Source organism: Vicugna pacos, chromosome 19 (assembly GCF_048564905.1).
Source record: "Vicugna pacos chromosome 19, VicPac4, whole genome shotgun sequence".
Classification (NCBI taxonomy): Eukaryota; Metazoa; Chordata; class Mammalia; order Artiodactyla; family Camelidae; genus Vicugna; species Vicugna pacos.
This window is the reverse complement of record NC_133005.1, coordinates 46,384,296-46,397,917: the sequence shown is the minus strand read 5'-3', so window position 1 is coordinate 46,397,917 and position 13,622 is coordinate 46,384,296. Positions and strand designations below refer to the sequence as shown.

General features: G+C 65.6%; 1 protein-coding gene across 1 annotated transcript in view; it reads left to right on the top strand.

Moving 5' to 3' along the window:
- HELZ2 (helicase with zinc finger 2) overlaps positions 1 to 13,622 on the top strand; it is a 26,328-nt gene extending 12,706 nt beyond the window's left edge. Inside the window, 43 exon segments of the mRNA XM_072943538.1 lie at positions 880 to 1,567; positions 1,819 to 1,940; positions 2,250 to 2,382; positions 2,465 to 2,572; positions 2,936 to 2,984; positions 2,987 to 3,067; positions 3,070 to 3,264; positions 3,267 to 3,362; positions 3,365 to 3,428; positions 3,515 to 3,642; positions 3,645 to 3,997; positions 3,999 to 4,089; positions 4,092 to 4,125; positions 4,870 to 5,039; positions 5,042 to 5,270; positions 5,272 to 5,450; positions 5,453 to 5,488; positions 5,491 to 5,638; positions 5,867 to 5,941; positions 6,064 to 6,116; positions 6,119 to 6,196; positions 6,199 to 6,445; positions 6,504 to 6,776; positions 6,778 to 7,273; positions 7,275 to 7,368; positions 7,371 to 7,697; positions 7,700 to 7,828; positions 7,831 to 8,688; positions 8,691 to 9,183; positions 9,185 to 9,879; positions 9,927 to 10,025; positions 10,106 to 10,213; positions 10,216 to 10,254; positions 10,341 to 10,445; positions 10,448 to 10,487; positions 10,613 to 10,671; positions 10,674 to 10,728; positions 10,810 to 11,002; positions 11,134 to 11,274; positions 11,343 to 11,561; positions 11,695 to 11,854; positions 11,943 to 12,110; positions 12,192 to 13,622. Coding sequence (XP_072799639.1) covers positions 880 to 1,567; positions 1,819 to 1,940; positions 2,250 to 2,382; positions 2,465 to 2,572; positions 2,936 to 2,984; positions 2,987 to 3,067; positions 3,070 to 3,264; positions 3,267 to 3,362; positions 3,365 to 3,428; positions 3,515 to 3,642; positions 3,645 to 3,997; positions 3,999 to 4,089; positions 4,092 to 4,125; positions 4,870 to 5,039; positions 5,042 to 5,270; positions 5,272 to 5,450; positions 5,453 to 5,488; positions 5,491 to 5,638; positions 5,867 to 5,941; positions 6,064 to 6,116; positions 6,119 to 6,196; positions 6,199 to 6,445; positions 6,504 to 6,776; positions 6,778 to 7,273; positions 7,275 to 7,368; positions 7,371 to 7,697; positions 7,700 to 7,828; positions 7,831 to 8,688; positions 8,691 to 9,183; positions 9,185 to 9,879; positions 9,927 to 10,025; positions 10,106 to 10,213; positions 10,216 to 10,254; positions 10,341 to 10,445; positions 10,448 to 10,487; positions 10,613 to 10,671; positions 10,674 to 10,728; positions 10,810 to 11,002; positions 11,134 to 11,274; positions 11,343 to 11,561; positions 11,695 to 11,854; positions 11,943 to 12,110; positions 12,192 to 12,283 — 8,200 coding nt within the window. The 3' untranslated portion in view covers positions 12,284 to 13,622.

Here is a 13,622-nt window from a genome sequence, read left to right as displayed (position 1 = left end):
TCCACCTGGTGGGGCCTTGGCTCCTGCAGAGCTCAAGACCGTGTCAGCTGTCCAGGTGTCCCTTGAGGAGGAACTAGGGCTCTTACTGCTGAACTGCCGCTTCTTGGCGGCTCTTCCTGTTCCTGCATTCCCTCATTTACCCCTATTTGCAGACGGCCCCTGGTTTGGCATCCCTGGAGCAGGAGGGTTCTCCAGCCCAGGGCGCTCAGGGCTCCATCATTTCCTTGTCAAACATCATCTTCGTGTCGCTCTCAAACTTTCCCTCGGAAGTTCCCTTTGAGGCCCAGCAGTGTCTGCAGGGACCAGTTTCAGTCCCAGCTATGCTGGGCACCACCCCTTCCCCGCCGTCCGGCTTCCTCCTGCAGCCCTGGTGCTGCTGGTCCTGCCTCCCACCTGCTCTGTTCTCCTGACCCCTCCCACGGCCCCATCCAGGCAGGTGTGGGTGCCTTGTTCCCAGGAGACAACCTTCATGTCACAGAAAAAGGGGTGCTGTCCTTGGGAGAGTCAGGAGACCCAGAGCCCGAGGGACCTTGGAATGCAAAGGCCTGGAAGCGGGGCTTCTGGGGGGTGGCGCCGGGAGCCCTGGGTTCCCAGGGCTCTCCCTGGTCTCTGGGCAGCCTCCTTCCCGTGCAGCCTGCCTGGCTTCTTGTGGGCAGGACCCAGAGACCCTTCAAGAGGCCAGGGCTGGGCTGGTCTCAGTCAGGTCAGCATCATGGGGCCCAGCTTCCCTGGACTAGACACCCCTCTCCCGTCACGTTAGCAGAATTCTCGACCCTGCTGCTGCTCCCTTGGCCCCTGGCCTGTGGGAGAGGAGAGTGTGTCTGAGCCTGGACCCAGGGCGTACAGCTCTCCTGACCTCACTCCTTGCTCTTGCCCCAGATTTCCCACTTTTGGTGAACATCCCCAGAGGGCCCCCGGAGCCAGGCCAGCAGCAGAGATGGAGTTGCCAGGGTCCGTCACACAGCCCACCAGCCCCAAGGCCACCCAGGAGCCGTCCCTGGCCAGCCTGTGCGCCCTGGTGGACCTGTGTCTGGCCTGCTCCTGCTGCACCCCACATCTCAGTGAGAGCACCTATCTGCAGAGCAGGGTGGAGCACAGCTGTGCCTGGGACATCCTGCTGGCCCGCCTGAAGAGAGCCTCCGAGAGCAGTGTCTAGCGCAAGGTGGACTGCCCGCCCAGCTTCCCGCAGCCTGTGCACGGTGAGGTCTGCCGCTACTACAGCCCGGGGCTTGGCTGCAGGCGCCACGGCAACCGGTGCACCTTCGCCAGGAGCCCCGAGGGGGCGCTAGTCTGGCCCTTTGAGCTCGAGCACAACGTCGGCCACCTGTGGGTGAAGGTGGGGGCGCAGAGCGGCGCGGCCCAGGGGAAGCCGCTGGCCCCGGCTGATGCCATCCTCGCGGAGTTTGGTGGCCCCTTCCAGACACTCCGCTCTCCCTGCTTCCAGCACCGCCCCCCGCGCATCTGTCCAGTGGAGCCCCAAGGCTGGTGCCCCGATCATGGGAACTGCCCCACTCTCCTGGCTCATGTGAGCACGGGGGGCTGTCGAAAACAAGTCCTGGTGGTGCAGGTAGGTGTCTGGGGCCACCAGCCCCTGGCCTACTGCGAATGCGTGTAGCGAGGGTGTTGGTGCCGGCACGGCATGTCCCGCCGCCGCTGTGATCACAACACTGTGGAGGTGCCTGTGTGGGAGGCCCAGCTCGGTCGGAAGGGCCTGCTCACGGCCCTTGCCCTCAGTGGGGATGGGCACACAGCCCCCTATGGGCAGCGCCCCAGAGTCCAGCTGGACTGCCATGCCTGCCTGTCACCTGCCACTCCCAGGAGGCCTCCGAGAACCACTGCTCCTCCTTGGAGCATGCACAGATACTGGAATCGAAACTAGTCGTGCCCTTGAAGCACCACAGCCTGCCTACTGGGCTCGCCCCTCTGGAGCTCTGCCTGCGGTAAGGACAGGAAAGCGGGGTTTGGGGATGGGGGATGAACCCCCTTCAGCTGGAACCAGGATTCCCTGTCTTCTGTGTGGCCTCTGAGGGGTGGAGAAGGGGGGTCCACGGAGGCCACTCCTGCCGGGTTCTGGGTGTGCAGCAGTGGGTGGGATGGGGGTGCTCCCTGCCCTCTGCCTGGTATCAGCTTTGCTCCCCAACGTGGATGGGTCAGTGTTGGGCTGAGGGCCCTCACCCCCGTGTGGCCTGCTGATCACCCCTGCTCCCGCCAGGCCCAGCCTCTGTGAGTTCGGGGACTTCTGAAACAAGGTGCAAAGCAAGAGCTGCAGGAGTGGACCCAGAATTCTGGACCGTGAAGCTGAGGTGGTCAGCGGCCTGGCAGGATGGGCTGGGGTCTCACTGCGAGAAGCTGCTGGCTGAGTGCCAGGACAGTGCCGGTGAGGTACTGGTGGTAAGTGGGGGCTGTGAGAATGGGGGCAGAGCTGACCCAGGGTTGCCCTGCTGACCCCTGGCTTCCTGGGCAGTTGGCCGAGACCCTTGACCATGTATCTGTCGGCTGCAAGCGGCCCCTGGTGCGGTGGACTTGGGAACGGCAGGCGGCGCACGCCTGGACCTTCAACATCTATTCTGAGGTGAGCAGCTGCACAGTCAGGGGGCAGCTGGGGTCTGGGGTCCGGAGCTCTGCCCTGGGCAGCCTCTCCTGAGTCTGGGATCTGAAGCAAGCCTGTGTCTCCCGCTGGGGTTGGTGCAGAGAGGGAGTGCTGGGCTGGTCCCCACTGAGCGCCCCACACTGCCCCCATCACCTGGGCCACAATGGCTATCCAGGCTGGCTCAGTGACCCCATCTTGCAGAGGAAGCCTCATGGTTCAAAGAGGCCAAGGGCCCTGCTGGGGTCACAGCCAGGAGGGAAGGGAGGGGTCAGTGCTGCAGCCTGGACCTTGATGGGCAGGGTGGATTCCAGGGGCCACCTCACCATCCATCTTCTGCCCCAAGAGCCCCTGCGATGTGTGGCCCTGCTCAAGCAAGACCTTGGAGCAGACTTCTCACGGTGGCCCCCAGCCTCTCAACAGGCCGGGTCTTTGCCCAGAGAGAGCACTTCTGCGTGCCCGGCTGTCTGGCCATGTTCCGGGTGGGGTGCTCGGGCAGAGCGCTTCCCCAGGCACCTTCGAGCAATGGGTGGTCTTTGATTTTGGCTGCCGGCCGGTGCTGCTTAGGAAGCTGGAGTTGCAGGCGGGCTGGGAGCACTTCCGGGGCCCTGGGCGACGCCCACCTGGCCACCTCCCTGAGGAGCCGGACCGCTGGAACACAGGCAACCGCCACGTGGTGCCTGGCTTGGAGAGGATGGCGGTGCCCAGGTGGCCAAGTCCACGGGGCCTGCTCCAGCCCTGGAGTCCCCTGACCAGGGCCCCATCTTTCCCACCGGCCCCGGCAGCAGCTGCACTGGGCTCTGTGTGAGGAGGAGGCTGCTCAGCGACACCCGGTGGCCAAGTGAGTGGGGCCGGCGGGGGCAGGGGCTGCCTGGTGCCCGCTGCAGCACCGCGGGCCTGGTCAGCCGACCCATGTTCTCCCCCTAGGCTGAACTGTCGGACAGCACAGGAGACGTCAGTCCTGGACGCACTCTTGCCGCCACGGGGAGCCCTGCACACTGAGACCCCCATCCCCTCCTCGATGCCTGACGTGGACGAGGGCTTTCTGCTGAGAAGGCGCTCGTGGCCCCCGTGCCTGGGCCTGATCCCAGGGTGTGCGGGGTGTGGGTGGAGACGCGGCCCAACTCGGGGCAGGTGCTGTGGCTGCTGCTGCCTGCCCACTGTTGCGCGGCCCTGGGGCTACAGCCCAAGCCTGGGCGCCCCATCTTGGAAGTGCAGTTCCAGATTGATCTGCTGCCCTTCCACCTCTGGCACCGGGCAGTGGACGCACTGCCAGAGGAGGGCCTGGTGGTTCCTGACCTGTCAGCCTGCACCCTGCCCTGCCCTGGGCCTGTCTCACCCACACTGCAGGGCAACCGCAGGCAGAAGCAGGCTGTGGCGGTCATCACAGGGACCAGCCCTGGGGTAGGGGCAGCCTGTTGCGCCTCTGCTCGTCTGTGGCCCCTCTGGCACGGGCAAGACCTACACGCTGGCCATGGCCTCCCTGGAGGTCGCCTGCCAGCCCCTCGTAAGGTGCTCCTCTGTACGCGAACCAACAGGTGAGCTGGGGCCGCTGGGCTGCTCTCCCCGCTCCCCGGCCTCGCCCCAGGAGAAGAGGAGGGACCTGGGGGTCTGGGGTTCGGGCTGGTTCCCAGGTTCACTGGAGATCTCAGCGGCTAGTTCCAGGAGAGGGTGGGGGCTGGGCTGGTGGCAGTGAAGCCCCTGGGGCCAGTCCCAGCCACTTGAGAGTCTCCCTGACAGTCAGTACCGGGCTGAGGACAGGGGACGCCTGTGCTTCAAGCCCGGTGCATGGTCTCCTGTCCACAGAGGAACATGGGCCAGGCAGAGTGGTGGGTAGGGTTGTGGCTTGACCCCCACCCCAGCATTTCCTGGGGCGAGACTTGGGTGTTCTGAAAATCCTGTCATAGTTCCCCCCAGATGGACAGCTGCTCCAGCACGGGGCTCCCCATCTCTGCCAGGGCTGACTGGTTACAGGACTGGGGCTCCAGGGGCCCGTGTCAGGCAGAGGCCCTAGCTGGTGGTCCTGTCTCCTTCGGAGAGGTGGTGCCAGGTCTTGCTGCTCCCTGGCTGCTCAGGGTCAACCCAGTCTCGGGCCGCCCTGGTGGCCCGGCCCATGCTGCGCCCTCCCCAGGGCTCTGCTGCTGTCTGGTTCTCATCGGGCACTGACCTCCTGCTTCTCTGTCTGTCCCCTCTGCTGCAGGGTCGGACTGCCTGTTGTCTGGGCAGGGGGGGCGCACGGGAGGCACTTTAGCAGACAGGCGCTGTGCCCTTCTCCACCACAGGGCGGCTGACACCTACACTGTGGAGTATTTCCGCCCCTACGTCAGCAGCAGTCACCCTGAGGCCGCTCCCCTCTGGGTGGTGCACACGGACTGCCCGCCCAGCCTGACGGACGCGGCCACGCTGAGGTACTGCTGCCTGACCGAGGACCACCAGGCCTTTCGCCTGCCGACATGGAGCGGCACCACATTGTGTTGGCCAGCACCTCCCAGACACACGAGCTCGGGGTGCCCATTGGCTTCTTTTCCCACATCCTCATTGACCAGGCCTCCCAGATGCTGGAGTGGGAGACGCTCACCCCGCTGCGTTACGCTGCGCCCGGCACCCGAGTGGTGCTGGCGGGCAACCACGTGCAGGGCACGCCCCGGCTCTTCAGTGTGGTAGGGCGCCCGGGGGCCAGACATGCTGCTGCACCGCCTCTTCGAGCACCACTGGCAGCAAACACTCCAGGTCGCCCAGAGGAGCTGCATTATTTTGTACAAGAATTACTGCTCCACCCAGACCGTTGTCTGCTTTGTCTTCGACCACGTCTCCCTAGCCAGCGGCCGCTCCATCCAGGCCAGCGGCAAGATCCCTGGCCACCCCGGTGGTACCCGCTCCAGTTCTGCTGCGTGGTGGGCAGCTCCAGTGCGACGTCTCCACGACGTCTTGGCTGAATGCAGCCGAGGTTCTTCAGGTTGTCGAGAAGGTACAGGAGGTCTGTAACTCCTGGCCCCAGTGCTGGGGCCACCGGGAGCAGAGGAGCACCGCGTTGTGTCCCACAGGGCCCAGGTGAGACCCTGCTGCCCAGGGCAGCTTCCCCCAAGCCCCGTTTCCCGGGGAAGCCTCCCTCCGCCTGTGGCCTGGTAGGCCTCCTCTGTCTGCTTTCCTTCCATACGAGGGTCTGAGATATTCAGATACTCACCTCCCAGGACCTGGGAGCCAGGGTCCTGTCCTTGGCAGGGGACGCTATGCCTCATTGGGGCCCCTCACCTGACCTGGTGGTGTGTCTCCAGTGAGTGCGCTGAGGCAGGAGCTGAGGAAGAGGGACCTGGGCCAGGTGTCTGTGGGCAGCTTTGAGAATCTGCCAGGTGGGTGATCGGTGCTGGGGGAAGCGGGGCCCCTCCCCTCCCCTCCTGTCCCCTCCCCCTCCCCTCCCCCCTCCCTTCCTCTCCCTCTTCTGGCCCAGCCTGACCCTGTAACTGCCCCCCTCTCAGGCGGGACTTCCGGGTGGTGGTGCTGGGCGCGCTGCACACCACCCGCAGCCTGCTGAGCCGGGGGCACCGGCCCCAGGGTGCTTCACGGACGCCCGCGTGCTCAGCACCGTCACGACCCACACGCAGGCCCAGGTGGCGGCGTGGGCGACGCTGTGGCCCTCTGCTCCCTGAAGGCTTGCAGCAAGCTCTGGGGGAGCTTCCTCCGTGAGTGTGTGGAGCACGGCGCCGTCTGCCCCGAGGGCCTGTCGCTGGAGCAGATCCAGAAGCAGAGCTGGGCCAGCTGCTGGCAGCCTGCGGCCCAAGAAACAGAAAGGTTTGTGGCAGCAGATGCCAAGGACACTGTTCCAGAGGAGGGGGTAGTGGGGGGTGGGCCACAGCACATGTGGGAGGGGCATGGTCCCCAGAGGCGCTGTGGCAGGACCGTCAGCCCCAGAGATCAGGGAGCCCGAGGGCCCTGTGGGCTTTTGGCCTTCTGACAGGGAGCTCGGCAGCAACGAGCCCCGCCCGCAGCAGCTCCTGGACCACCCCCGGGACGTGACAGTGACCGTCCAGGAGGATGGGCTGCTGGACAGCTTCGCCCGGCCCTTGTCTCCCCAGCCGGCGTGGCAGTATGTGAACCTGCCGGAAGCCAAACAGCAGAAACTTCTCCACAAGTGGCCCCAGCAGCACTGCCGCTGCGCCTTCCTGCGAGAGAGCCTCCGGGAGGTGAGAGCGTCCGCTGGACGATGGGAAGTTTGGGCCCAACCAGCTCAAGGGCCGCCTGCACTGCGGGATGGCATTCCCTGGGGACGAGGCGCTGGTGCAGGTCCTCAGCTGGGCCGGGTGGCCTCAGGGCTGCGTGCTGAGCATTCATCAGAGGGAGCATCGCCAGCTGGCGTTCGTGTGCCATGTGGACGAGTGGGACCCCTGCGTCATGACCCCCGTCAATGGCTGTGCCACCAAGGTCTTCGTGGCTGGGCTGCAGGACCCACTGCAGGTGCCTGTCCACCACCTTCTGCAGGGCCGCGTGCAGCGCGTGGGGCACGAGCCGCTCTCGGTGGAGGCCCGGCACTGCCGCCTCTTCTGGGTGTGTGTCCTTCTGTGGTGGGAGCACTTCTACTACCCACTGGGCGTCCTAAAGGTGCTGCCCGAGGCCACCACCTGGGAGCAGTCTCCAAATCTTGGACCTGGCCTGCAGGCTGAAGGAGCCTCCCCACACCCGGCCTCGGTCCGCGGAGGCGCTGCACAGGCACCACGCTGAGCTCAGCCGGGCGCCCAGCTGCCTGGAGGGCTGCAGCAGCTTCCTGGCCTTCGCCGTGGACCCCCGCTCACCTGCAACCTGGACGGCGCCATCAGCGCCCAGGACCGGGGCCCCATGTATGAGGTGGCCACGCACATCGCTGACATGGCCAGCTGCATGCCCAGGGATGAGGGCGCTGGGCCTGGAGGCCTGCAGGCGGGGGGGGGCCACCATCTACGCCCCTGACCAGGAGCAGGGTCCATGCTGCCAGCCAGCCTCCTGCCAGGCCAGCACCACCTAGCCGTCTCCCGCTTCCTGACGACCGAGAAGGGCAGCAGCCAGCTCAAGAGCGAGTGCTCTGCACCCGCTGTGATCTGCTCTGACCACCAGCTGACCCGTACGGAGGCGGAGCTGGTGACCGGGGGCACCGGGGCGCCGGCCTCAAGCTGCCAGCCTGCCTGGACTCTGTGCACGCCTGCGTGGCAGCCGCGTGCTACTTCTCCCGCCTGCTGCGCCAGCGCCGCCTCAGGGGCGACGGTCATTACAAGCAGCTGACGGGGACAGCGTGCTGGGCCTCCGCGTGGCCCACAGGATGGTCGAGGAGTACATGGTCCAGTTCAACAGCCAGGTGGCCAAATTCCTGGTGGACAGTGAGGGTACAAAGGGGGTCACACCCTTGCGGGTGCAGCGCGAGCCCAGCTTCAGCTGGCTCCGAGCCCTGAGCCAGGACCAGGAGGACTGGGTGCCATTGTCCCCACACCTCTGCCACCACCGGCTGGGCAGCTTCAGCTCCTACATCTCCCCAGACCTGCAGCTCCACGTCCTGGTCTCCGTCTAGAGGTAACTCCAGCTTGCAGCCCACGCCCAGGGCTTCATCTGACTGGCGGATCTCATCGCCACGGACGATGTGCACCCTTGCCTGGCTCCTGCCCTCCTTGACTTGTGCAGGGCCCAAGGCCGCACAGTCTTCAGCCGCCAGGGCATGGAGCTGGATGGCCACTACCTGCTGCAGGTGGACAGGTACACCTGGGCCACCTCACCCATTTGCAGGTACTTGGATGTGGTGCTGCAGCGGCAGATCCTGCTGGCACTGGGCCAAGGAGGGTCCCCCTGCACGCCCGGAGACATTGACGAGCTCTGCCAGGACTTCAGTGGCCAGTACAGGTGCGCCCAGAACTTCCAGCGCTGGGCTCGCGGCCTGAACCTGGCCACCCGGCTCAAGACCCAACCGCAAAGCAAGCTGGGCTTTGTGGTGGCCGCGGAGGACACCTGCTTCAAGCTGTTCTTCCCAGCCAGCCACAAGACCCTTCTGGACCTCGACCCCGTGCACTGCAGCTCCCTGCAGCCACCCAAGCACCCCTGCAGCCGGCTACGCACCCCTGCGGCCGGCCAGGCACTTCTGTGGCTGGCCAGTGGCTGCAGCTGCAGCTCCTATGGCGGCACCACGCTTACTCCACGCAGGCCGGTGGGCGGTGCCCCCCACTGCCCGGCACCCCGCTTGACCCATGTGTCCAGCCTGTGGACGCCACCCAGTGGCAGCAGCTGCTGAGGCTGATGAAGAAGCCGAGGGTGGACAGTGGGGCGAGCCCAGCTTCGAGCCCCAGCAGCAGGAGCCGGGACAGGCGAGGTGGAGCGCCTGCGGCCCTTCGTGGAGGCAGCCCGGGAGCTGGTAGTGGGGATACACTGCACGTACAGCTCCAGCTCAGTGCCGCCCTGTAGCGTAGGCTCCTGGAGCCGGTCCCGCAGCTGTGGTCTGTGGCGCCTGACCTCAGCCTTTGCCTGGAGCACGTGGAGCAGCCAGGGGACGGCTTCTCGCCCTGTGTGCCCCAGGGGGGTCGGGACTGGCACCAGGACGTGGAAGACTAAGCCTGGAGTCGGCTGCCCACGCTGACTCCAGGCTTAGAACGATCCTGTGACTTTGCAGGATGTGGCCATACCCTGTGGGGCGGAGCAGACGCCCCAGGGGCAGCTGCAGGGCACCTTCTGCCTGGAGCCCGCCTTCCTCCGGGAGCATGGCATTGACATCAGCTTTGGCCACTGCTACCCGTGCATCCGATTCGAAGGGCTGCTGGCCACACCACGCCCCCCGGCCAGCTGCGTCATCCCTGTCCGAAACAATGACCCCGACACACATACCTGGGTGACACCCGGGCTGGCGGAGGACTGGAGCCCAAAGGAGGGCTGGGCCGACCTGCGGGATGCACCTAAGCAGGTGCCCTTCCTCCTTCAGCACGTGGCCATGGGTGTGGTTCTGGAAGAGGTGCTGAGGCCTGGGGCCGCTTCACCGCCCGGGGCCTGTGAGTGGCTTCCGGGGAGAGGCTGGCGGGTGGGCTGGGTGTGCTGGGAACCCCCGTCTCCTTCTGGGGTGGTGGCCCGTGGGCAGTGCTCCTTGCCCGGGAAGATCCTGCTGGTGTCTGGTATCCATCTTCACCCCCACCTGCCCCAGCTGCCAAGAAGAAGCTGTGCGTTGGCTCAAGCGTGCATCCCCGTGGGTCATCAGCATAGCCCAGGGCCAGCCAGCAGCCCCTCCACAGAGGTGGGTGGATGGGGAGCCCTCAGCTTCACCTCTCCGGCCCTGCCCCGGCCAGTCCTCAGAGGTCTGCCTCCTTCCTCAGGGACCCCCAGCAGCTTCCTGGATGACCAGCCTTCGACATTCCTGGAGGCCATCACAAGCTGAACCCAAGCCAGAACAAGGCCGTTAGGGAGGCTCTGAAGAAGCAGTTCACGGTCATCTGGGGCCCACCAGGGGGGACCCACCTTGGGGGAGCTGTGGGACTGCCCAGGCAGGCAGGTGGGGGCTCTGCTCAACCCATGCTCTGCCCACAGGCTCTGGGAAGACGGTGCTGGGTGTCCACACTGCCTACTGGCTTTGCACGTCAAACAAGGAGCAGGTGCCAGCCTATGGCTCCCACAGTGGCCAGCTGTGGGGGCCCCCATCTTGTGCTGCAGCCCCTCCAACCAGTCGGTGGCGTGCTGGCAGGCGCACCGGGGCAGCCGGAGGGGCTCTGCCCGGGGGAGCTGGGTCCGGGAGCTGTCACTCACACCCTGGCTTCCCCAGCACTTCTCCTGAGCAGGAGGGCAAAGCTGAAGCCCCTTCGCGTGCACAGGGAGCAGGAGGAGGCCACTGAGTGCCCAGTGCCGGGTGTGGGCAGCAGGGGCCCCCTAAGAAGACCCCTCAGGTGGGGAGGCCCAGCCAGACCCTCAGGTGCAGCCTCTCCACTGTTGTTCTATACAGGGTGGAGGCGAGGGGCGGGGGCTGTCCAGCTGGCCCTGCCTCGGGCAGGAGCCAACACGGCTTCACACAGGTCTTCTCACTGCCACCCGCCGCAGGAGCATCGCCCTGCATCACCGGGTCCGGCAGTCTTCCAACGCCCATGCGGCTGACGTCAGGGCCTCGGTGCCCGGCTGCAGGAAGGGGAGATCTTCTCCAAGGAGGACCTCAGCTGGTAAGCAGCTGAAGCCATGGGGCTGCCTCCTGGCCTAGGGTGCAGGGGTGCAGCCTGGGCGACCATATGGTGTCCCCATAGGTACAGGAAAGTCCTAGGGCAGGCTTAGAAATTCGAGCTTGACCGGCACTGCACCGTCCTGTGCACGTGCTGGCATGCGGGCTCCGCCAGCCTTGGGGACCTGGACATCCGGCAGATCCTTGCGGATGAGGCGGGTGTGGCCTCGGAGCCAGAGACCGTCATTCCCCTGGTGAACTTCTCCCAGGCTGAGAAGGTGGGTAAAGCAGGAGCTGAGAGCCCAGGCGTGTGTCCCTGGGGGTGCAGAGGTGCAGGGAATACGTGGGCAGCTCCAGGGTGGGGCGCTGCTGGCCGAGGGGTCAGGACCATGCCTGCCTGTCCTCCCAGGTGGTCCTTCTCGGGGACCACAAGCAGCTGCGGCCTGTGGTCAAGAGTGAGCTGCTGCAGAAGCTGGGGCTGGACCGGTATCTGTGACAGAGGTACTTCAGGGGTGCCTGCCTGTGGGACGTGCAGTACCACATGCTGAGTGCCCAGAGCTCTTGGGCCCAAGGTGGGCGAGGGCCAGCCTGGCCCTGACTCCTGTCCCTGCCTTCCAGCATGAGCGCATCTGTGCCTTCCCCTCAGGGGAGTTCTACGAAAGGGAACTGAAGACCTGGCAGGGCCTGGGCAGGCCGCCCAGTGTCCTGGGCCACGCTGATGAGAAGGGCTGCTCGGTCATCTCTGGCCACTTGCAGAGCAAAGAGAAGAGCCGGCTGCTGTCTACGGACAAAGAGGGTGAGGATTCCAAGGCGAAGGATGAGGAGATGGCAGTGGTGGCGGCCCTCCCCCGGGCCCTCCCTGGTACCCCTTGCTTGGGAGGGCTCCCTGGGGGAGGAGGCAGAGTCGCTGAGGGAGCCCAGGGTGGGACAGACATCAGGGCTGGCTTCACCGGCACCCCTGGTCCCTCAGGTCTGCATCGCCAGAGAGCTGCCTCTGAGGGGGACAGTGGGCCCCAAGAACATTGCCATCCTCACGCCCTACATTGCCCAGCTGGCTGAGATCAGCAAGAGACTTGAGCATCAGGAAGATGTTCCACGAGTGACCGTGTGTTCCATCACCAAGAGTCAGGGTGGGGCTGGCACCAGGCGGGAGGCCTGTGCGCGAGGGGTCAGGTGGGTGGGTGGCAGGGGCCTCACCAGACTCGCCTCGCCTCCAAGGGAGCCAGTGGCACTATGTTATAGTGAGCATGGTCCGCACCTGTGACAAGAGTGACATAGACCCGCGACCGACTAAGAACTGGCTGAAAAACGCCCTGGGCATCATTGCGGACCCCATCCAAGTGACCGTGGCCCTCGCCCGGGCCCAGGAGGGGCTCTGTGTCATCGGTGAGAGCTGGTCAGGGACGGAGGGCTGGGGCCGCTCCTCCTGCAGGCAGGGCTACCTCTGACTCCTGCTTCCCCTCGCAGGAGACCACCACCTTCTGCGCTGCTGCCCGGTCTGGTCCTGACTCCTGGACCTCTGTGAGGCCCAGCAGAGCCTGGCCCCGCCTCGGAGGTGAAAGTCTATGGGAAGTCACACTCTCCCTGAAGACCTCACTGCCCTCAGGCTTCCAGGACAGCACGGGAGAGTCCAGAGCCCTCTTCTGCCACCGCCTTGGCGGGCCCCTCTCAGCAGGACCCACGGGCCTTCAGTGGTCACTGCCAGACTGAGCAGGGGTCGCGGGGGGCCAGCTGTGGCCGTGCACAGTTACCACCCAGGCTGGGAGCAGGCCAGCCTCGCCTTGTGTGCAGACTTGGGAGGAAAGGGGACGAGTCTGCGCTCCACCCTCCTGAGCTGCTGCACTGGGGCACTTGGTGGCAGGGAGCATCTCGGGTTGGAGTGGTTCTAGTGTCACTGGGAAGGTTTGGGGTCAGGACGGGAACCCCGTCGGGGCTGTTCTTGGACCGTCTCTGACTACACTGGGTGTGGTCTGTGGGGCTCGAGTCATTCTCTAGTTTCAAATAAACCAAAAGCTAGCGTCTCTTACTGGAGCAGGGTCCTCAGCCCAAACTCAAGGCAGGGAGGCCTCCCCGGAGGGAAGACAGGGCCTTTTCTCGGCCATCAGTGCCCCATCTAACTCAGACCCACACCCCTGTGTCCTTCAGGCAGGGGAACCAGGTGACAAGCCCCTTGTGGACATGGGGCTCTACTCTGAGCTCCGCAGCCCCCTCGCAGCTTCGGGCCTGCTCCCAGGGCAGGGCCACCCAGCTGGGTCTGCGTTTCTTTGCAGTACTGAGGACCTGGATCTGCCCCTCAGGCCGTGTCTGTGTCCTGCCGTGTGATGCCGCAGAGCGTGTGACAGTATGGCTTAGCCCCTGGCCAGCACACAGCACCATGAGTGCGTCAGAGGCTGAAGAGGCCTCGGAGGGGGCCCCAGGCTAGACCGCCCCAACCCTGCAGTGCACTGTCCACAGCCGGGGAGGGGGTTGCTGGGCCTTCCTGGCACAGCTGGGGGCCCCTCAACCAGCCACGTGTCAGTGGGGGGGGCTGTCTTCCTGGCCACACCTTCTCTTCTCAGAGGTCTGTCGTGGTGACCACCATAGTGTCCGTGGTGAGGGGCGGAAAGCTAGTTATCAGTGTACTGGGGGTGGTTCTGGGCCTCTTCCCACTGACAGTCCTCCTCAGCCATAGCCGGGGCACACAGCACAGCCAGGGCTGTCGCTCCTGGACCCATGGACGCAACGGCCACATCGCCTTCCAGAAGTGGACGTGTGTGCGGGGAGGGAGCGAGCTGCTGGCCGATCTGGGGGGTGACACGACCACAGAGGACGAGGACAGACTCCCCAGGTCACCCGCACGGGCTGGACGCTGGAAGTTGGTGGGAAGCGCTGACGAACTGCAGGGAGGACCACCCAAAC